A 23,990-nucleotide genomic window follows, 5' to 3' on the forward strand; every position below is an offset into this window, starting at 1 on the left:
AGTGGGTGCACTGGCTCACTGCATCACTGGCTCAGTGAGTGCACTGGCTCACTGCATCACTGGCTCAGTGAGTGCACTGGCTCACTGCATCACTGGCTCAGTGGGTGCACCGGCTCACTGCATCACTGGCTCAGTGGGTGCACTGGTGCACTGCATCACTGGCTCAGTGGGTGCACTGGTGCACTGCATCACTGGTTCAGTTGGTGCACTGGATCAATGCATCACTGGCTCAGTGGGTGCACTGGCTGACTGCAATTCTGGCTCAGTGGGTGCACTGGCTGACTGCAATTCTGGCTCAGTGGGTGCACTGGCTCACTGCATCACTGGCTCAGTGGGTGCACTGGCTCACTGCATCACTGGCTCAGTGGGTGCACTGGCTCACTGCATCACTGGCTCAGTGGGCGCACCGGCTCACTGCATCGCTGGCTTAGTTGGTGCGCTTGCTCATTGGATCAATGCATCACTGAGTCAGTGGGTGCACTGGCTGACTGCAATTCTGGCTCAGTGGGGCACTGGCTCACTGCATCACTGGCTCAGTGAGTGCACTGGCTCACTGCATCACTGGCTCAGTTGGTGCACTGGCTCACTGCATCACTGGCTCAGTTGGTGCACTGGATCAATGCATCACTGGCTCAGTGGGTGCACTGGATCAATGCATCACTGGCTCAGTGGGTGCACTGGCTCACTGCATCACTGGCTCAGTGGGTGCACTGGATCAATGCATCACTGGCTCAGTGGGTGCACTGGATCAATGCATCACTGGCTCAGTGGGTGCACTGGCTCACTGGCTCCTTATGCTGCTGATAGTCTCAGCAAACCTCTGCATAAGACTGCACATTATTCCCATCATCTTTGTCAGCACCTGTGTGTAAAATTACTTCCCAGGCTTATAAGTGCCAGAAGCTCATTTTCTATTATTCTGTGTTGGACAGTGCTGGAATATCTCATTCGCTCACCCCTTCAATATGCAGAATCAGTTGACATTATTTATTTAAATGCATTGTTGCCAGGGCAGATCCCTATTATACATCCTAGTTGTCCAATCTTTGCTAGGCCAAATCAGAGGGAAGGTGGATGTGTGACTCGAGTCCGATATAGGACGAGCCTGGCAGATTTCATTTCACAAAGGGGTCTTTAATGAATCAGTTCAGTTTTTACAACAACCAACACCTTCATGGTCACTAACGTATGAACAGATATTCCTTTAAACTGAGACCCAATCCTCAAACTGCCCACAGTGACATTTGAACTCACCGTCTCTGGATAATTAGTTTAAAAGCAGAACCATGACAATAATCCCAAATCTGCAAGATGCACATATTCATCAGGCACAAATTGGTTCAAAATGTGTGCTATTGTAGCTGGTTCTATCAGCTTTATTGGCTGTGGGATCTTCCTTTGTCTTTTTGAGTGTCTTTTTGGGTGATGTCACATGAGAATTAAATCCCAAACCTCACCAAATCATAATGATCCTTCCACTAGTATAATCCCGTTCACTGAGGAACCATTCAACGACTGATTGAACTACAACACCTGACAACGGAAAAGAATATTCCTCCCCTTTGCTGATCATTTATATCCACAACTAAATTCACACAAATTCATGGTTCTTTCGTCACTTAACTCTCTATGGTCATTAGCCCACTGATTGCAGGATAGCTCATCAAGCTGTCGTGTGGGTGATAGGGAGCTGAGTTCGCACCCGAGGCAAAGGTTGGCCAGCAGATTCCATTCCGACCTGATCAATCAAACAAAATCCAAATTAATCAACAGGTTACCCAGCTCCAGTGTTGACCAAGGAAGAGGACTTTGTCAAAGCGTTAGCAAAAAGGGGGAGAGTTCCAGCTGACTGCATGAGATATAATTGGATAAAGGGGAGGCATTAGAGGGGCTGGATACGTCACCCGGGCTGGAGGGATTGCACCCTCCATTGCGGAGGGAAGTAAGGTTATAAATGCGGAGACGCTCATCCCCATCTTCAAATCCTCTGTCGAGGTTTCCAAAGGTTAGGAACATTGCAAATGTACTCCCTTCTTCAAAAAAGGTGCATCGAAGGAGAAGCCATGCAGGGGGGGAAGGGAATAGAGCTAAACTGTAGCATAAATGGGAGTACGGGCCAGCTGGGCCGAATGGACCGCTTCCATTCCATTAGGAGGAATACAGCAATTCCAGGCCAGCCGGTTGAATGTTGGAAGGCAGCGACGTTTCCAGGACAAGTGTGAATTAATCAAGGAGAGCCTGCATTGGTCTGTTAAAGGCAAATCATTTTTGACCAACTTGATTGAGATTTTGGAAGAGGCAGAGAGGGTGGATGAGTGCATTACAGGGATCTGATAAAGTAGCACATAATAGGATTGTTATTGAAGTGCACAGGATGGGGACAACAGCAACTGGACAATCAGAAATTGAGGGTAGAAAATAGAATCTGTGGTGAATGATTTATTGGACTGTGTTTCGACACTCTGGACCAGCACGAGGCCATTTTCAGTCCCACTTGACCCAGAGTCGCAACAGAGGTGAAATTGGCGGCATGGTAGCACAGTGGTTAGCACTGTTGTTTCACAGCGCTAGGGTCCCAGGCTCGATTCCCGGCTTGGGTCACTGTCTGTGCAGAGTCTGCAGGTTCTGCACGTTGAGGGAGTTGAAGGGTGGGTCAGTAAATTTGCAGACGATACGAAGATTGGTGGAGTTGTGGATAGTAAGGAGGGCTGTTGTCGGCTGCAAAGAGACATAGATAGGATGCAGAGCTGGGCTGAGAAGTGGCAGATGGAGTTTAACCCTGAAAAGTGTGAGGTTGTCCATTTTGGAAGGACAAATATGAATGCGGAATATAGGGTTAACGGTAGGGTTCTTGGCATTGTGGAGGAGCAGACAGATCTTGGGGTCTATGTTCATACATCTTTGAAAGTTGCCACTCAAGTGGATAGAGCTGTGAAGAAGGCCTATGGTGTGCTCGTGTTCATTAACAGAGGGGTTGAATTTAAGAGCCGTGAGGTGATGATGCAGCTGTACAAAACATTGGTAAGGCCACATTTGGAGTACTGTGTACAGTCCTGGTCACCTCATTTTAGGAAGGATGTGGAAGCTCTGGAAAAGGTGCAAAGGAGATTTACCAGGATGTTGCCTGGAATGGAGAGTAGGTTTTACGAGGAAAGGTTGAGGGTGCTAGGCCTTTCCTCATTAGAACGGAGAAGGATGAGGGGCGACTTGATCGAGGTTTATAAGATGATCAGGGGAATAGATAGAGTAGACAGTCAGAGACTTTTTCCCCGGGTGGAACAAACCATTACAAGGGGACATAAATTTAAGGTGAATGGTGGAAGATATAGGGGGGATGTCAGAGGTAGGCTCTTTACCCAGAGAGTAGTGGGGGCATGAAATGCACTACCTGTGGAAATAGTTGAGTCGGAAACATTAGGAACCTTCAAGCAGCTATTGGATAGGTACATGGATTACGGTAAAATGATATAGTGTAGATTAATTTGTTCTTAAGGGCAGCACGGTAGCATTGTGGATAGCACAATTGCTTCACAGCTCCAGGGTCCCAGGTTCAATTCCGGCTTGGGTCACTGTCTGTGCGGAGTCTGCACGTTCTCCCCGTGTGTGCGTGGGTTTCCTCCGGGTGCTCCGGTTTCCTCCCACGGTCCAAAGATGTGCAGGTTAGGTGGATTGGCCATGATAAATTGCCCTTAGTGTCCAAAATTGCCCTTAGTGTTGGGTGGGGTTACTGGGTTATGGGGATAGGGTGGAGGTGTTGACCTTGGGTAGGGTGCTCTTTCCAAGAGCTGGTGCAGACTCGATGGGCTGAATGGCCTCCTTCTGCACTGTAAATTCTATGATAATCTATGATTAATCTAGGACAAAGGTTTGGCACAACATCGTGGGCCGAAGGGCCTGTTCTGTGCTGTATTTTTCTATGTTCTATGTTATCCCCGTGTCTGCGTGGGTTTCCTCCGGGTGCTCCGGTTTCCTCCCACAAGTCCCAAAAGACGTGCTGTTAGGTGAATTGGACATTCTGAATTCTCCCTCGGTGTACCCGAACAGGTGCCGGAATGTGGCGACTAGGGGATTTTCACAGTAACTTCCTTGCAGTGTTAATGTCAGCCTACTTGTGTCACTAGTAAAGATTATTGTATTTGCCCATTTGAAATAGTTGCCATTACCTGTCGCTTGTCTAGAATTCTGCTTGGCCTCACTGTGGCTTAGAATAGAATCATCAGGCTGTACATCGGAGCAGTTTATGTTGGGATTAATTCCGACCACCAAGGCATTCTGGGAAAAACAGGTGGGAACATAGAATTCATTGGACAATTAAACACCAAGGTTTATCTAATTAATCTTCCACCATCATGGTAATGACCTAATACAACGCGAATGGAGTTGTTGGCCAATCACGGTGATCAATCACAGAATCGTTACGATGCATAAGGAGGCCATTCGGCCCATCATGTCGGCACCAGCTCTCCGAATGTGCATCATGACTTACTGCCGATCTCTATTAATGAGTCTATAATAGACCCAGACATGAGGTGAGGAAATCCCGCCAGCGGTTGAGAGCTTTCGGAACCATGGCTCCCAAATCATTGTTTTTTGGGAACATGTTCCACTCACCACGGCCCAAATTACTCAGCTTCTCTATCGCCAAATGCTATTTCTTCAGGAAAACCTCTCTAATTTGCATTTGAATGTATCCCTGGGGACCCGGTTCCATTGATTAACCCCTGATTGTCCCAGCAGGTTAGTTTAGAATTTACCATCCCTTCCCCATCTTCAAATTTATTAATCTACATAATAGATTTTTTGCTGATAGAACTTAATGATTCTTCTTCAGTACTCTGCCCAAAACCTCGCTTGACCATTGCCACAACTGCCTCCAGGGTTAGGGCAAAGCGGCAGCTCCCAAATCCACCCCAACAAGAAGAGGGATCAAACCCCGTGTCGTTGGCATCAGTCTGGTTGACCCTGGCCTTCCAGGCAACAGAGCCAACTGATGCCACAAGAGTCCAAGTGCTGGGGTAACATAGGCTTTTCCAGGCATGTTCTCATCTGGAGATACGGAGAGCGCGAGTAGAAGCACCAACTTTCTTTCCATCGTGTGACTGACCAGGAATCGCTCCCGCTCTTGCCACCTGCCATTGGTGGGTACTGGAAGGATTTACATGTTGACAATCCACCAGTTTGGCCACGTTAGGAACACACCCTCCTTGGCCATCGAATCCTAGACGGGACTCGAACCCAGAGCTTCTGGCACAGAGCAGGGACATTACCCACTGCGCCCAATAGACCTCCTCCAACTCGATGATACATAAGCGAAAGACACAAACCCCAATAACTGTGAACTACATTTACTGAAAATGACCACGCTTCATTTTTACAAGTCTTTCAAATTGACAGCATGAATCTGCAAAGACAATGCAGCAGAAGATAATGACCTACATTGATAAGAATGTGCTTGTTGGATAGCTGGTGATAGATCGCTGAGGATCCATAAACTATTGGGAAAATACCCAATCTATTCTCCACCAGAGTCACATTGGAGATCTGCACCGATCCCTTTGTCTGAAATAAAATCAGAATTAGAAATGAACATTCTGAATAATTAAGATTGCGGTCCCTTAAAGATGCACTGCAGCAACTCACTGACTCTCACCTTCAACACCAACTTAGAAACATTCACTTCCTCCACCACAAACGCCCAGTAGCAGCCGTGTGTACCATCTACAAGATTCCCTCCAGCAATTTACCACGGTTCCTTGGGCAGCAGCTTCCAAACTCACTACCTAGAAGGACAAGAGCAGCAGATACCTGGGAACCCCACCACCTGGAGGTTCCCCTCCAAGTCACTCACCACCCTGACTTGGAAATATATCGCCGCTCCTTCACTGTCACTGGGGCAACATCCTGGGACTCCCTCCCTAACAGCACAGTGGGTGTACCTACACCACATGGACTGCAGCGGCTCAAAAGGGCAGTTCACCACCTTCTCCAGGGCAACTGGGGATGGGTAATAAATGCTGGTCTAGTCAGCGACCCCCAGATTCCGTGAAAGAATGTTTAAAAAGTTTCCAACACCAGAGGAAATAGTTTAAAAAAATTTACCCTATCAAATTTCTTTAAGCATTTTAAACACCTCAGTTAGATCATCTCTTAACCTTATAAACTAAAAAGAGAATCAAACCAAGCTGTCCTCAGTCTTTCTCCTTATGCCTCAGGGTTACTGTGGTGAATTTGCACTCCAGGGAGTTGCTGAGGAACCATAGCCTCTAACTGGGTTTATAGAAATATAATCTGTTCTTGTTGACTTTATTCTGGGCTCCGTTACAATAAAGTCAACAGATAAATCCACATGGCTGCCCATGGAATGGCTTCTGGCTTCTTTTCCCCCTGAGAGTTTAACGCTCCTTTGTTGGAAGTTTTGTTTGACAATATTTCTGATCATTGCTGAAAAGAGAGACATGTCGCTGAAGTTTTTCATCTCGCACTCATCAGGACAAACACAAGAATTCCATATTTCAAACAATCAACAATTGATACGACAGGACAAATGGGTGCTGATTGGTTGGAAAACTCCTACACCCTAAACCCGAACCCTAACCCCCACTCCACACCCACTGAGCCCCCCACTCCACTCCCACTGAGCCCCCCACTCCACACCCACTGAGCCCCCCCACTCCGCTCCCACTGAGCCACTCCCACTCCACACCCACTGAGCCCCCCCACTCCACACCCACTGAGCCCCCCACTCCACACCCACTGAGCCCCCCCACTCCGCTCCCACTGAGCCACTCCCACTCCACACCCACTGAGCCCCCCCCACTCCGCTCCCACTCAGCCCCCTCCACTCCACTCCCACTGAGCACCCCCACTCCACACCCACTGAGCCCCCCCCACTTCGCTCCCACTGAGCCCCTCCACTCCACTCCCACTGAGCCCCCCCCACTCCACTCCCACTGAGCTCCCCCACTCCACTCCCACTGAGCTCCCCCACTCCACACCCACTGAGCCCCCCACTCCGCTCCCACTCAGCCCCCTCCACTCCACTCCCACTGAGCCAGCCCACTCCACACCCACTGAGCCCCCCCCCCACTCCGCTCCCACTGAGCCCCCCCACTCCACTCCCACTGAGCTCCCCCACTCCACACCCACTGAGCCCCCCCACTCCACTCCCACTGAGACCCCCACTCCACACCCACTGAGCCCCTCCCACTCCACTTCCACTGAGCACCCCCACTTCACACCCACTGAGCCCCCCCACTCCACACCCACTGAGCCCTCCCCACTCCACACCCACTGAGCCCCCCCACTCCACTCCCACTGAGCCCTCCCCACTCCACACCCACTGAGCCCCCCACTCCACTCCCACTGAGCCCCTCCCGCTCCACTCCCACTGAGCCCCTCCCACTCCACTCCCACTGAGCCCCCCCCACTCCACACCCACTGAGTCCCCCCCACTCCATACCCACTGAGCCCCTCCTGCTCCGCTCCCACTGAGCCCCTCCCGCTCCACTCCCACTGAGCCCCCCCACTCCACACCCACTGTGCCCCCCCACTCCACACCCACTGAGCCACGCCCACTCCGCTCCCACTGAGCCCCCCCACTCCGCTCCCACTGAACCCCCCCCACTCCGCTCCCACTGAGCCCCCCACTCCGCTCCCACTGAGCCCCCCCACTCCGCTCCCACTGAGCCCCCCCACTCCACATCCACTGAGCCCCCCACTCCGCTCCTACTGAGCCCCCCCACTCCACACCCGCTGAGCCCCCCCACTCCGCTCCCACTGAGCCCCCCCACCCCACTCCCACTGAGCACCCTCCACTCCACAGCAACTGAGCCCCCCCACTCCACTCCCACTGAGCCCCCTCCACTACACTCCCACTGAGCCCCCCCACTCCACTCCCACAGAGCCCCCCCACCCCACTCCCACTGAGCACCCCCTGCTCCACTCCCATTGAACCCCCCCACCCCGCTCCCACTGAGCCCCCCCATTCCACACCCACTGAGCCCCCCCACTCCGCTCCCACTAAGCCCCCCCACTCCACTCCCACTAGGCCCCCCCCACTCCACTCCCAATGAGCCCCCCCCACTCCACTCCCACTGAGCCCCCCCCACTCCACTCCCACTGAGCCCCCCCCACTCCACTCCCACTGAGCCCCCCATCCCCCCCCACTCCGCTCCCACAGCTCCCATTGAGTGGTCACCACAATTTTGAGGTCTCAAAATTGACGCACACTGGGAAAATGTTTGGGATATACACACTGCCCAACAGGATTTCCAAATGACAGAGTCCTTTTACCTGGAAATATATCCCATATTCCCAACATTTCCAAATAGTGAATCCTTGGATAAGGGAGCAATTGGAAAGACCATCTTCGTTCATGTAAACGCCAAACGCTCCTCCATGGACCTCATTATTAGACCAACGCTCGCTGGGGTTTGATTGTTCTGCAATGGAGACAATGAAGGTGATTACATTTTGATGAATCAATTCCTCCCTCATCCGAACTCTGCCGACTTCACGTCCACTCACACCAAGCCCAGTTGTCTCATCACCCCTGTGCTTGCTGACCCACACTCACTCGCAGTTAGGCAATCCTCAATATTAAAATTCTCATCCCTGCTTTCAAAACCTTCCATGGTCCCACCTCTCCCTATCTCTGTAACATCCTCCAGTCCCTAAATCCCCTCTCTATCCCTGTAACCTCCTCCAGCCCTACAACCCTCCCTATCTCTGTAACATCCTCCAGTCCCTAAATCCCCTCTCTATCCCTGTAACCTCCTCCAGCCTCTACAACCTTCCCTATCTCTGTAACCTCCTCCGGCCCCTACAACCTTCCCTATATATGTAACCTCCTCCAGCCCTACAACCCTCCCTATCTCTGTAACATCCTCCGGCCCCTACAACCCTCCCTATCTCTGTAACCTCCTCCAGCCTCTATAACCCTCCCTATCTCTGTAACGTCCTCTAGCCCCTGCATCTCTCCCTATCTCTGTAACCTCCTCCAGCCCCTACACCCATCCCTATCTCTGTAACCTGCTCCAGCCCCTACAACTCTCCCTATCTCTGTTACCTCCTCCAGCCCCTACACCTCTCCCTATCTCTGTAACCTCCTCCAGCCCCTACATCCCTCCCTATCTCTGTAACCTCCTCCAGCCCCTACAACCCTCCCTATCTCTGTAACCTCCTCTAATCCCTGCATCCCTCCCTATCTCTGTAATCTCCTCTAGCCCCTGCATTCCTCCCTATCTCTGTAACCTCCTCCAGCCCCCTACACCCCTCTCTTTCTCCGTAACCTCCTCCAGTCCCGCAGATCCTTGTGAACTCTGAGTGTATCTAATTCTGGGCTTGAGTATGTGTCATTTGGATCACCTCACCAGTGGAGTGGGCCTTCAGCCCAAAGCTCCCACCCTATCCCCCTCCACGTATCTGCGTTGCTTCCCGCCTTGAACCAAGAGTTAATCATCTGTCCTAATATCTTCTTCTGTGGCTCAGTGTCAAATTGCTTTAGAACTCTCCTGTGAAACAACTTGGGATAATTTACGACATTGAAAGGTGCTATATAGATGCACAGTGTTGTCATTCTTTTGTTGGATTTTGTAATAGCTAAGTAATTAGTTATGCTGCCTCTCTGCTGCCCTCTCTGTTGGAGAGGTGTAATAAAGTTGGTTCAATAATGGCTGCCCACGGTTGAGAATGATTGTGCTGAGGCTGGGAGGGAATTCTTTTTCAGACTTCATCCTCCTTTGGCTTTGATCTTTAAGTCATCTTTGTCAACAGGAATAGTGCCAGAAGACTGGAGGATAGCAAATGTCCCCTTGTTCAAGAAGGGGAGTAGAGACAACCCCGGTAACTATAGACCAGTGAGCCTTACTTCTGTTGTGGGCAAAATCTTGGAAAGGTTTATAAGAGATAGGATGTATAATCATTTGGAAAGGAATAATTTGATTAGAGATAGTCAACATGGTTTTGTGAAGGGTAGGTCGTGCCTCACAAACCTTATTGAGTTCTTTGAGAAGGTGACCAAACAGGTGGATGAGGGTAAAGTAGTTGATGTGGTGTATATGGATTTCAGTAAAGCGTTTGATAAGGTTCCCCATGGTAGGCTACTGCAGAAAATACGGAAGCATGGGATTTGGGGAGATTTAGCAGTTTGGATCAGAAATTGGCTAGCTGGAAGAAGACAAAGGGTGGTGGTTGATGTGAAGTGTTCAGACTGGAGTCCAGTTACTAGTGGTGTACCACAAGGATTTGTTTTGGGGCCACTGCTGTTTGTCATTTTTATAAATGACCTGGAGGAGGGCGTAGAAGGATGGGTGAGTAAATTTGCAGATGACACAAAAGTCGGTGGAGTTGTGGACAATGCGGAAGGATGTTACAAGTTACAGAGGGACATAGATAAGCTGCAGCGATGGGCTGAGAGGTGGCAAATGGAGTTTAATGCAGAAAAGTGTGAGGTGATTAATTTTGGAAGGAATAATAGGAAGACAGAGTACTGGGCTAATGGTAAGATTCTTGGCAATGTGGATGAGCAGAGAGATCTCGGTGTCCATGTACATAGATCCCTGAACGTTGCCACCCAGGTTGAGAGGGTTGTTAAGAAGGCGTACGGTGTGTTAGCTTTTATTGGTAGAGGGATTGAGTTTCGGAGCCATGAGGTCATGTTGCAGCTGTACAAATCTCTGGTGCGGCCGCATTTGGAGTATTGCGTGCAATTCTGGTCACCGCATTATAGGGAGGATGTGGAAGCATTGGAAAGGGTGCAGAGGAGATTTACCAGAATGTTGCCTGGTATGGAGGGAAGATCGTATGAGGAAAGGCTGAGGGACTTGAGGCTGTTCTCGTTAGAGAGAAGAAGGTTAAGAGGTGACTTAATTCAGGCATACAAGATGATCAGAGGATTGGATAGGGTGGACAGTGAGAGCCTTTTTCCTCGGATGGTGATGTCTAGCACGAGGGGACATAGCTTTAAATTGAGGGGAGATATATATAAGACAGATGTCAGAGGTAGGTTCTTTACTCAGAGAGTAGTAAGGGCGTGGAATGCCCTGCCTGCAACAGTAGTGGACTCGCCAACATTAAGGGCATTCAAATGGTCATTTGATAGACATATGGACGATAAGGGAATAGTGTAAATGGGCTTTAGAGTGGTTTCACAGGTTGGCGCAACATCGAGGGCTGAAGGGCCTGTACTGCTCTATGTTCTATGTCCTGTTCCAATACCTCCCTGGCCTCACCCTTCTCGTTGCTCAAGTGCCTTCCAGCTCCACAATGAGAATCAATCATTTGGGACACAATTAATGAAGGAAAGCCAGCAGAGAGTTGTTCAGGGCTAAATCATCATAGAATTATCAGTGCAGAAGGAGGCCATTCGGCCCATCGAGTCTGCACCAGCTCTTGGAAAGAGCACCCTACCCAAGGTCAACACCTCCACCCTATCCCCATAACCCAGTAACCCCACCCAACACTAAGGGCAATTTTGGACACTAAGGGTAATTTATCATGTCCAATCCACCTAACCTGCACATCTTTGGACTGTGGGAGGAAACCGGAGCACCCGGAGGAAACCCATGCACACACGGGGAGGATGTGCAGACTCCGCACAGACAGTGACACAAGCTGGAATCGAACCTGGGACCCTGGAGCTGTGAAGCAATTGTGCTATCCACAATGCTACCATGCTGCCGTGCTGCTAATCATGTTTAACTAACTTGCTGAGAGTTTTGTTGAGAGAGCAGGGAGGGTTGATGACGGTAATGCAGAATTCCTAAAGGTATTTGAAGCACAAAGTGAGCAAAGTTATAGCTGCTGGAATATAGGGGACAGGAGTGACATGGCTACAAAACTGGCCGAGTAACAGGAAACAGAATAATGGTCAATGGATGTTTTTTGGGCTGGAGGGTTTAAAGTGGACCCCAGGGGTCAGTGTTGGGACCTTTTCTTTGCCTGATATATATATTAATGCCCTGGACCTGGGTGAACAGGGAACAATTTCGACAAGTGCAGATGGCAAAAAACCTGGGATAGTAAACTGTGAGGAGGGCAGTGTAGAACTCCAAGAGGACACAGACAAGATGGTGGAGTGGGCAGAGAGGGGGCAGATGAAGTTCAAGGCGGAGAAATCTGAGGTGATGCATTTTGGTAGGAAGGACATGGAGGAACAATATACAACAAGGGGTAACATTCTAAAAGGGGGGCAGGAGCAGAGGAACCTGGGTGTCAAAGTGCACAAATCACCAATAAGGGGGCAGGACTGGAACAGAGAACAGTTAATAAAGCAGACAGTATCCTGGGCTTTATTAATAAAGCAGGCAGTATCCTGGGCTTTATTAATAAAGCAGACAGTATCCTGGGCTTTATTAATAGGGGCACAGAGTACAAGAACGAGGAGGTTATGTTAAGCTTGAGTAAAACACTGGTTCAGCCACAGCTGGACATTGCGCCTGGACTTTAGGAAGGATGTGAATGCTTCAGAGAGGGAGAGAGCACAGAAAAGATTCACAAGAATGGTCCTTGCGATGAGTAACTTCAGTAACGAAGATAGATTGGACAAGCTGTGATTTCGCCTTGGAGAGAAGGTCGGGAGGAGATTCGATAGATTCGATAGAGTTATTCAAATACATAGATGCATAGCAGGTAGGAGCAGGAGGAGGCCTTTTGGCCCTTCGAGCCTGCTCCGCCATTCATCACCATCATGGCTGATCATCCAACTCAATAGCCTAATCCTGCTTTTGACGAATGTGATATAAAATAGTTACTTTAGAGATATTAGTTAATGTAATGTAGAGGTAGGCCAGTTTAATTCTGGTTAGTTCACAGACAAAGGATTTCAGACCGCATGGAAAAGCAGGAAGAGGTGTGTCCACCAAAGCAGGAGAAAAGGATGCTGAGTAATAGGGGCCAGAGGAAGGGATTGGAAGTGAGCCAATCAGAATAGATAAAACAGGTCAGGAGGGATATAGGATGACCTATGGGCGTCGAGTATGTGAAACCTGATGCCATTTGAATGTATCAGTACAGATTCCTTTGTCTTATATCCTCACTTGATTCCAGAAGTCCATGGAGCAGAATGTGCTTCATGCTCCTAGGAATTGAGGAAAGCTTGCAAGCTGAATAAAATAACTAATGCTGTACCTGCAAATCCATCTCGACTTTTATTGAGGCCAGACTGACGGGTAAAGAAACTTGGGATTCAACATTTGGTGCCGAAACCCGGATTTCTCAAGACGGTTCTGACCAACTGCGAAATCAGAATTAGACTGATTATGAACAGGAGGATGGGGAAAGAGGGCCCACAATGCAGAACTGGAAAATGACCACGCATTGATTTTTCCCCTCTTCTTATCGTCTGATTAGTCTGGTCACTCGCGGTTGGTACGGAAAGATCGTCTCGACGAAATCAAAGGTCAGTCTGGGGATTAGCAATTTAATTGATGGGATTTCATATTGTTAATTCGGCTTGGGTTAGGTTATGGAGTTGATGAGACATTTGAAATTGAAAATGGTTCAACTCCATGTGTGAGTTCTGATTCGGCTTGGGTTAGGTTATGGAGTTGATGGGACATTTGAAATTGAAAATGGTTCAACTCTATGTGTGAGTGTTTTAAATGTATAGTTGATTAAGCTAAAATTGTACCCTTGGACTGTGGTGGCGAAGGGCGCAGTTCTGAGGACTAGTTCAGATTGTGGGGAATGCTGCATATTGGTTGAAGCAGAAGTCTCTCAAAGGGTTAACACCAGCAGCCAAAGTTAAAGACGACAGACTGTGCTTCTCACTCAGGCCTTGAGATAACAGCAGCAGCCTGTAGTGTAATCGGATACCTTTCCTTTGAGTCAGTGAACTCCAGCAAAGTTACGTTTTGAATTAATTAAAGGAAACCAGTGGGTTTCTCCACCTCTTTGATAAAAGTTATTATTTTCGAAAGCAATTGATTGAAATTGCCAGAATCTTAAGTTTTACTTACTTGAAATAATGTTTATCTCATTTTATCTGGAGATTAATAGAAACTTAAAGAAGATCACGGACACCATTTTAAAAAGTGTAAATCTGGAGATGATAGTTGACTGTGCCAACATTTTTGTGAATGTAAGAAAAACTTGTTAAAAGAAAAATTGTTAAGATAAAGAATTAATTAAGTTGTAAATGTTATACAAGTTTGTGTTAAGCAAATCGTAAATTTAGTTCTGAGTTGAAATCAGAGCTAAGCTTGCAAGTTGCAGTAATTCAATTTGAATTTTCAAACATTTTTAAGTTTAAAAAAAAACACTGTTAGAACCTTTTCAATCGCTTTGCCAAGAAAAAAACCCCCAAAAAAACGCGCAAGTAGAGACAGGAAAGGCACGGGTGAAACAAAAGATGAGCTACGGAGTTCAATGGCTGGCCTTGAATTGACAGAAAATGATAAATTCAATAATTTAGAAAATGTTCACTAAAAGTTCCGACTGCACCTGTAGCATTGTCTGCACTAATTCCAGAACCACCAGAGTATAATAATTGGTATCCAGTCACTGCTCCCAGATTCCAATTATGCCAGTAACTCAAGCCCTTTTGGGTGATAGTATGGGTCCTGATTTACCATCTTCACGATCAGTAGAGAAAGAGGAGCTCTGTTCCACAAGCCCAGTTAGGTCTAGGACCAGATCTCAGACAGCGAGAGAGGGGCTTGATCCTCACCAGAAACAATTAAGTATACCACCTAAGTCTCTTCAAACTAAGGAGAAACCACAAGGTTCGGGAACAAAGGAAGCTGCAACAGATGATTTTGAAGAGAAAGAACTCCCCCTAGTGACAGGGAGAGACGCTGAAGTCTTGGAACAACCAGGGGAAATAGCTAGAGTGCCCCCTGGTGATATTCGGAGACAGTTGCCGATTAGGAAGATACCAAACCCACCCAAAGGGACCCTCAGCTCCTTTTTATGGCCCACCGTATGCATCAACAGCTGTACAACCACCGCCCGCTCTGAGGGGCCATTGGTCTACTGGGAGAAGAGGACGGGGCAGATATAGAGGGAGCAATGCATGTTTTCATTGCGGCCGTGCAGATCACTGGCAACAGGAATGCCCCTTTAAAAGACAGGCAGGGAAGGAGATTATCCGACCCAAAGGAGGGGGTACCCACCAAGGGGAGGACAGACGAGATACACTGACTTCTCCCAGGAAAACCCTTTCCCAACACAGGATTGACTAGCTAATTTAGTCATAAGGACTCTCCAATCGGACAGGGAACCTATTATCTCTCTGCAGATAGGAGATCAACATCACTCATTTGTAATCGACACTGGAGCAGCCATGTCTTCTGTGCAATCAGAACTTCGACTACCACTATCCGACCACACGCAGCAATTGTCGGGGTACCAAGGACAGGTGTGTGAGTATCCTATTTCTGAACCTGTGACAGTCACTTACGAGAATAAGTCTGCAGATCATCAGTTTGTACTGACTACTGGATTGGACTGTAACTTGTTGGCCCGAGATTTACTGTGTATCTTCCAGCTACAGCTAGAGTGCGGAGACGAGGGGGTAACGGTTAAATCATGGAGGATGAGACAACAGTGCTATATTTCTATCACCCCCCAGTGGTGGACGTTAGACATTGAACATTCACTGCATCACGTTACCCTGGCCTATGACAGAACCGGACAAAACAGGGAGTTGGAGGACAAATACCGGCCATTAATTGGGACCGAATGGCCAGTCAAGGTTACAGCCACAGTCACGGGAAAAGAAGGTACAGCCGATTTTGTTACAATATCACCACATTTATGGCCGCAGTCAGCTTCGGTAAGCCATCATATTACACGTCAGGTCCACGACCAGTACCATGCCAGGGATCTGGGGCGAATGGTAAGGAGGGCAGTGGATCATTCGGATCCAACAGAAGTACGCACTTCAAGTCATGCCGGACGGCACTGCCATAAAACATTTTGAGGTCCCTGAAACAATTAACAATCGACTGCAGCATCACTGGGGACATGATGTGTTGGAATATGTCAATCCACAGGTCTGGGCGGAATACCCATCACAAGTGGGAAAGACAAATGTTACACCTATCAAGGTAATGATTAAGGATCATGTAAAGCTACCTTCCATTCTGCAATACCCCCTGAAATCCCAAGCTGCCCCGTCTATAGACAAATTAATTCAAGAGCTGTTGCAACAGGGTATTTTGGTCCCTTGCCAATCAGAATGTAACACCCTCATACTTGCTATGCCTAAACCAGCCAAACCAGACCAGTACCGATTAGTACAGGATTTACGTTCAATCAATGCCATCGCATAGCCGTTACATGCTCTCACCCTCCAACAGGATATTACGGTGTAGAGCTCCCACTCGGTCATCGCACTACTGAGGCAACTGCAGACTCAGCATCTTACTGCAGCTCATCAGAATAGGTATGAGATATACCTTTTGAACAATCCACGTCTGACATTTAAATACTGTATCACTATCAATCCAGCCTGTTTTCTTAGTGGTCCCCCTGTCCATGAAGACGCACCTGGCCACGACTGTTTAGCCTTGATTCAGGAAACTACCACAATAAGGGGCGATTTGAGTGACATTTCGTCAGAACAACCTGACATGATTATGTGTGGTCAAATATCCCACCGGGGTTTAGTTAATGACCTACTGCAGGCCCTTCTTATGCCCGCGCAGATTTCCATTATTAAATGCGCTGCCCACACAAATGGTAAGACCCCAGTTGACGTTGGTAATGAACGAGCAGATTGTGCAGCGTGGACAGCCGCGCAAATTCAGCAAGTGATGGTGCCTAAGATGTTAAGTCAGACTAAACGATCTACTATAAATATGTCTGCTTCTGACAAGTCAATGCCAACCATCCAAGACGTCATAAGGTTACAGGAGGACGCTCCTGAGAGTGATAAACAAATGTGGAAACGGTTAGGTTGTACATATGATTCTGTTTCCTCTTTATGGACCACGCCTGCACATCAGACTTGTATGTCTGATGTACTGGCTTTATGGGTCATTGAATGTGTACACTTTGCAACTCATTGTGGGGCTCGAGGGACTAGTGATTTGTTGCTGGACACTTGGTGGCACCCTAAAATGCAGGGGTTGGGCCAGAGTATCAGTAATCGGTGTTTGATTTGTCAGCAATATAACACCGGAAAAGGTATCCCTTGTGGGAAGGGGCAAACCCCGTTGGCCAGTGGTCCCTTTGAGACGCTCCAAATGGATTACATTGAGTTGGAAAGGTGTCAATGTTATAAATATGTTTTGGTCATTGTGGAGGTGTTCAGCAGATGGGTTGAGGTGTATCCGACTATCGATAATAAAGCTGCTACTGTGGTTAAAGTCTTGATGCGGGAAATCATTCCCCGGTACGGTATGCCAGCTCAGTTGAGTTCTGATAACGGGCCTCATTTTCTTGGACAGATTAACCTGCCTCCCTTCTCCAGTGCTATTTTACAGGTGTGGAGCATGATGGGGTGGCTACGCACCGTCTGTGTGATATTTGGCCTCACCTCGCTTGGAGTGTTATTGGCGATGGACATGGAAAAGGGGAATATTATCTATGTTTGTAACCCCAACCATTCTACAAGGATATTTCACTTATGCAAAGGTGATGTTCTTCGCTGCCCCCATATACGAGGACATGGTATCGACTCATGGAAGGTCGTCAAAGTTAAGGAGAATGCAGGACTCATGAAGCAATTGCACCGGTCCCGGCGATGGGAAGGGAATATTATATGGACATTGCCTTGTTTTTGGAATACATGTAAATTTGATTTTGGATGTGTTAAGATTGGTGCAATAAAGGTAACATCAGGTCATCAGGAGAGCGTAGGAAGAGGCTATGAGAAAGAGAAAGGGACTAGAGAGAGGACGGGGCGTGTGAGAAGGGAAGTACAGCTAGAACGTAGATTACCGGGAGATACACTTAAGTTAGTTAAAGGCCAAACTGAGGAAAACCTGGGTAGTATGAATCTCTTCTACCAGATTTACCACCGCTTGTATGGCCAAGGACGGGTTGTCTGCTACCCGAACCCCGCAGCGGTGTCTAGGTTATTTTCTGTTTCACCGCTTTGGGGCACTCCCCAAACGGTGGTTCATTGTCAGCGTTCCGAGCCACTGCCCGAGCAAGTCACTCTTCCTTACGATCCGGGTTCAGCACCACCGGCTATTTGCCTTCCCCTTCCTCGGGATAATCCCCACTCACAGTATGATAGGCTGCAACGGTGGCGGGCGTATATACCTAGCCACTTCACTCCCAATAGGGATTCCCGGTCGTACGAGAATTGCTTCAGCAGTGAAGGATACGGCTGTTTGCTGGTAGAGGTGGACACGAATATAACATGTCTGTTCCCCACCTGTACGGACAGGAGGTACCATATCACCCAGGCGTCTGGCCAATGCGTTTGTTACAACACCACTTGCGTTCCATTGAACGCCGGCCTCCAGCTCCTTTGTGCCTGGGCGAATGTCTCTCATATCACTGTTGGGACTAGGGCTTTCCGCATTGCTAGGCGGCCCGAATGGGCGTTCCGAAGCTGGATAAACTGGGCTACTGGGGGATCCTTACGCAACCGATATACTGATTGTGATGCTAGCCTGCACACGGAGCAAGGATACTACTTTTTATTTAAAATGGCACAGTGACCAACGTTTTGTCACCCCATTTCCCCGCCAAATTGCTATTGGGACTCTTGTCCCTACCACAGTCCCCTGCCCTTCGGCGTGGAAGCTGCACAATCAGTTAGCACGCCGGGCAGTCTCGGCTGAATTTTGCGAGAACTGGAAAAAACCTCAGGTTCTTGCACCCAACCGGGGCCACTCAGCCGGGTGGGGAATTCTGAGCGTCTTGACACTGGGAGGTGTGTGGGGGATTCCTTGGCTGTCAGCGACAGGAATTATTTTATTTGTGGCCTTACCATCTTGGGAAATGAAACCTTGGGAGCCCTCGGGGCAATAACCAAGGAATTGTCTCAGCTGCGGTTGTTTGCAATGCAGAACCGGTATGCTCTTGACTATCTTCTGGCCCGTGAGGGTGGGGTATGCGCCATAGTACAGGGCAAGTGTATCATGGGAGTTCAGGACTTGACCGCTGACATCACTAAATTTATGGATCATATACGGGATCACCTGGACGGAATGCAGGATCCTGGCTCTTGGGGTAACTGGGGATTTGGAAGTTGGAAGGACTGGTTGATAAATATGGCCATGTGTTTAGTGGTGGCTATCGGCTGCATCTTTGTGGGCCCAGCCATCCTTAAATGTGTGATGGGTAGAATGCGGGGTGCACTGGATAAAATCAACGCCCCTAAAAAACTTAACCGTTAACATCCATGAGGGTGCAGCAGATGAGGCGGGGCTAAGCCAGGAATTGGAAATGCAGCGATGGATCTTTTTATATGAGGAACCGTAGCTATGGATTGGGTAGTTCGGTAAAAGGAGGGAATGACGAATGTGATATGAAATAGTTACTTTAGAGATATTAGTTAATGTAATGTAGAGGTAGGCCAGTTTAATTCTGGTTAGTTCACAGACAAAGGATTTCAGACCGCATGGAAAAGCAGGAAGAGGTGTGTCCACCAAAGCAGGAGAAAAGGATGCTGAGTAATAGGGGCCAGAGGAAGGGATTGGAAGTGAGCCAATCAGAATAGATCAAACAGGTCAGGAGGGATATAGGATGACCTATGGGCATCGAGTATGTGAAACCTGATGCCATTTGAATGTATCAGTACAGATTCCTTTGTCTTATATCCTCACTTGATTCCAGAAGTCCATGGAGCAGAATGTGCTTCATGCTCCTGAGAATTGAGGAAAGTTTGCAAGCTAAATAAAATAACTAATGCTGTACCTGCAAATCCATCTCGACTTTTATTGAGGCCAGACTGACGGGTAAAGAAACTTGGGATTCAACACTTTCTCCCGCTAGCCTTTGATCCCATTCACCCCAAATACTATATCTAGCCGATTCTTGAATATATTCAAAGTTTTAGCATCAACTACTTCCTGTGGTAATGAATTCCACAGGCTCACCGTTCTTCGTGTGAAGAAGTGCCTCCTTGGGCGAGATTGTCCCACCCCCCGCCGGGTCGGAGAATTGCCGGGGGCTGGCGTGAATCCCGCCCCCGCCAGTTGCCGAATTCTCCGGCACCGGATATTCGGCGGGGGTGGGAATCGCGCCGCGCCGGTTGGCGGCCCCCCCCGCGAATCTCAGGCCCGGATGGGCCGAAGTCCCGCTGCTAGGATGCCTGTCCCGCCGGCGTGGATTAAACCACCTCTCTTACCGGCGGGACAAGGCGGTGCGGGCGGGCTCCGGGGTCCTGGGGGGGGCGCGGGGCGATCTGGCCCCGGGGGGTGCCCCCACGGTGGCCTGGCCCGCGATCGGGGCCCACCGATCCACGGGCGGGCCTGTGCCGTGGGGGCACTCTTTTCCTTCCGCCTTCGCCGCGGCCTCCACCATGGCAGTGGCAGAAGAGACTCCCTCCAATGCGCATGCGAGGGAATGCCGTCAGCGGCCGCTAACGCTCCCGCGCATGCGCCGCCCAGCAATGTAATTTCCGCGCCAGCTGGCGGGGCACTTCCGCCAGCTGGCGGGGCGGAAATCAGTCCGGCGCGGGCCTAGCCCCTCAACGTTAGGGCTCGGCCCCCCAAGATGTGGAGGATTCCGCACCTTTGGGGCGGCGCGATGCCCGACTGATTTGCGCCGTTTTTGGCGCCGGTCGGCGGACATCGCGCCGATACCGGAGAATTTCGCCCCTTATCTCTGTCCGAAATGGTTTACCCTGAATCCTCAGGCTGTGACCCCTAGTTCTGGACACACCCATCATTGGTAACATCTTCCCTGCATCTACCCTGTCTAGTCCTGTTAGGATTTTATAAATCTCAATGAGATCCCCCCTCATTCTTTTGAACTCCAGCGAGAACAATCCCAACCGAGTCAATCTCTCCTCATATGACAGTCCCGCCATCCCTGGAATCAGTCTGGTAAACCTTCGCTGCTCTCCCTCGAGAGCAAGAACATCCTTCCTCAGAGAAGGAGACCGAAACTGCCCACAATACTCCAGGTGTGGCCTCACCAAGGCCCTGCATAATTGCAGCAACACATCCCTGCTTCTATACTCGAAACCTCTCGCAATGAAGGCCAACATACCATTAGCCTTCTTTACCGCCTGCTGCACCTGCATGCTTACCTTCAGCGACTGGTGCACAAGGACACCCAGGTCCCGCTGCACACTCCCCTCTCCTAATTTACAACCATTCAGGTAGTAATCTGCTTTCCTGTTTTTGCTTCCAAAATGAATAACCTCACACTTATCTAAATTATACTGCATCTGCCATTGGTTTGCCCACTCGCCCAACCTGTCCAGGTCTTGCTGTAGGATTCCTGCATCCTCGTCACATTTCACCCTCCCACCTAATTTGGTATCATCTGCAAACTTTGAGATGTTACATTTTGTTCCTTCATCCAAATCATTAATATATATTGTGAATAGCTGGGGTCCCAGCACCGATCCCTGTGGTACCCCACTAGTTACTGCCTGCCAATTTGAAAAGGACCCATTAATCCCTACTCTTTGTTTCCTCTCTGCCAACCAGTTTTTGATCCACCTCAATACATTTCCCCCAATCCCATGCGCTTTAATTTTGCACAATAATCTCTTATGCGGACTTTGTCAAACGCCGTCTGAAAGTCCAAATATACCACATCGACTGGCTCCCCCTTATCGACTGTACTGGTTACCTCTTCAAAGAATTCCAACAGATTTGATAAGCATGATTTCCCTTCATAAATCCACGCTGACTCTGACTGATCCTGCCACTGCTTTCTAAATGTTCTGCAATAAAGTCTTTGATAATGGATTCAAGCATTTTCCCCACTACCAATGTTAGGCTTACTGGTCTATAATTCCCTGCTTTCTCTCTACCTCCCTTTTTGAATATCGGAGTGACGTGAGCTACCCTCCAATCTGCAGGGACAGTTCCAGAGTCTATAGAATCCCGGAAGATGACCACCAATGTATCCATTATTTCCAGAGCTCCCCCTTAAGCACTCTGGGATGCAGATTCTCAGGCCCTGAGGATTTATCCGCCTTCAATCCCATCAGTTTTCCCAGCACCATTTCTCTACTAATGTCGACCTCCCTCAGTTCTTCCCTCTCACTAAACCTTTCATTCTCCAACATTTCTGGGATCTGATTTGTGTCCTCATTTGTGAAGTCAGAACCAAAGTATGTATTTAATTGCTCAGCCATTTTGTTGTCCCTTATTATGCATTCCCCGACTTCCGGGTGCGGCTATGCATAGCTAGGTCGCATATTCGGCAGCTCCTGCTTGGAACGGACTTTTGGGCTCTTTTACAGGGCCCCCACGGCATTTGTTTGACATTTCCCGGTGTGGGAAGAAGGCGGCAATATTCCCCCGACAGTGTCCCCCAGGAAGGGTATGTCTCTTGGTTGCCAGACACACGCAGAAACAGTGAAAGATTTGGCTGCAACTACAGGATAAACAGGGCCTCTTCCAGCATGCAGGCGGGGGAAGGGCAAGCTTAAAGCTGCAAGCTGACCTGAGGGCCTGTATCAAAGGTGAATTCTAGCAGCAGAGGGAACAACTGTGAAAAGACCTCATCAAGGCCACTGAAGGGACTTCCGGTTGCGGTGATGCCTAGCTAGCCGCACGCTTCGGCGGCTCCAGCTCCGACGGACCTTCGGGCTCTTTTAAGAGCCCCAACGGGGAATTTTTCGACGACGCAACCCGGTGTGGGGCGTGTGAGAAGGGAGTCCCCCCCAAACGAAGGAGGAAAAAACCGGCGGCGGCGGCTGCAGCGCGAGGAATCGTCGACCAAAGGGTCAGAAAGAGAGAAGTACAAGATGGCGGCGGAGAAAGCGCAGGCGACATGGGGGCCTGAGCATGAAATTGTGAGACGGTGCGTGGAGCTGCTGAAGAGGGAGGTGCTGACCCCGTTGCTACAGGCAATTGAGGGGCTCAAGGAGACATTAAAGACCCAGGAGACAGAGCTCCGTGTGGTGGAGCAGAAGGTGACAGATATTGAGGACGAGATCCTGGGCCTGGCGGTTAAGACACAGACGCACGAGGCACTTCATAAAAAGTGTACTGAAAGGATCGAAGCCCTAGAAAATGGAGCGCGAAGGAAGAACCTTCGGATACTGGGTCTCCCTGAGGGTGTGGAAGGAGTGGACTGTGGAGCGTACGCAAGTACGATGCTGAGCTCACTGATGGGTGCTGAGGCCCCTACGGGCCCCTTGGAGGTGGAGTGGGCAAATCGGATTCCGGCGAGAAGACCAAAAGCGGGAGAACCACCCAGGGCGATAATCGTGCGATTTTACCGCCTTAAGGATAGAGAAGAGGTCCTGAGATGGGCTAAAAAGGTGCGGAGTAGCAGATGGGAGAATGCAGTGGTACGGGTATACCAGGATTGGAGTGCGGAGGTGGCGAGAAGGAGGGCGAGCTTCAACCGAGCCAAAGAGGTGTTGCATAAAAGGAAGGTGAAGTTCGGGATGCTGCAGCCGGCAAGACTATGGATCACGTATCAGGAGAGACACCATTATTTCGAGACGGCGGAGGAAGCATGGACCTTCATCAAAGAAGAGAAATTGGAGCGGAACTGAGGGACTGATGCTGCAGGAAATGTTATTGTTAATGTTACGGTGGAAGTTAATTGAGAAGTAAACAGGGAAGGGGGGAGACATTGGGGAAATGTGGGCGCCGGTGAGGGGGGAAAGACGGGACATAGTTGGAGAATGGGGAAGGGGAGGGGGAGGGGAAAGGGAGCTGCGCCATAAGAGGCGGGTCAGGTAAAGGGATGTTCCCGCACCAGAAAGAATAAGGCGGGAAGACAGGCGCAAGGCGGATGGGAGTTCCCCACATGGGGGGGGGTCGAGGAGTGAGCAGGAGTAGCCGGGGTCAGTTGAAGTCAGCTGACTTACGGAAGTAATATGGGGGGAGCAATCAAGCTAGAAAGAGATCTAGCGGGGAGGGGAGGAGGGAGGGAGAAGGGGGGGGGGG

General features: G+C 49.4%; 1 protein-coding gene across 1 annotated transcript in view; it reads right to left on the reverse strand.

Annotated features, from left to right (window-relative positions):
- Positions 1-23,990, reverse strand: part of LOC140386080 (fibrocystin-L-like) — an 82,753-nt gene that overhangs the window by 45,098 nt on the left and 13,665 nt on the right. Inside the window, exons 6-9 of the mRNA XM_072468658.1 lie at positions 8,293-8,441; positions 5,437-5,559; positions 4,164-4,272; positions 1,625-1,738 (exon numbers count right to left, since the gene is read on the reverse strand). Of these exons, the coding sequence (XP_072324759.1) occupies positions 1,625-1,738; positions 4,164-4,272; positions 5,437-5,559; positions 8,293-8,441 (495 nt within the window). The remainder of the gene's footprint in view (positions 1-1,624; positions 1,739-4,163; positions 4,273-5,436; positions 5,560-8,292; positions 8,442-23,990) is intronic.

This window comes from Scyliorhinus torazame, chromosome 11, assembly GCF_047496885.1.
Source record: "Scyliorhinus torazame isolate Kashiwa2021f chromosome 11, sScyTor2.1, whole genome shotgun sequence".
Classification (NCBI taxonomy): Eukaryota; Metazoa; Chordata; class Chondrichthyes; order Carcharhiniformes; family Scyliorhinidae; genus Scyliorhinus; species Scyliorhinus torazame.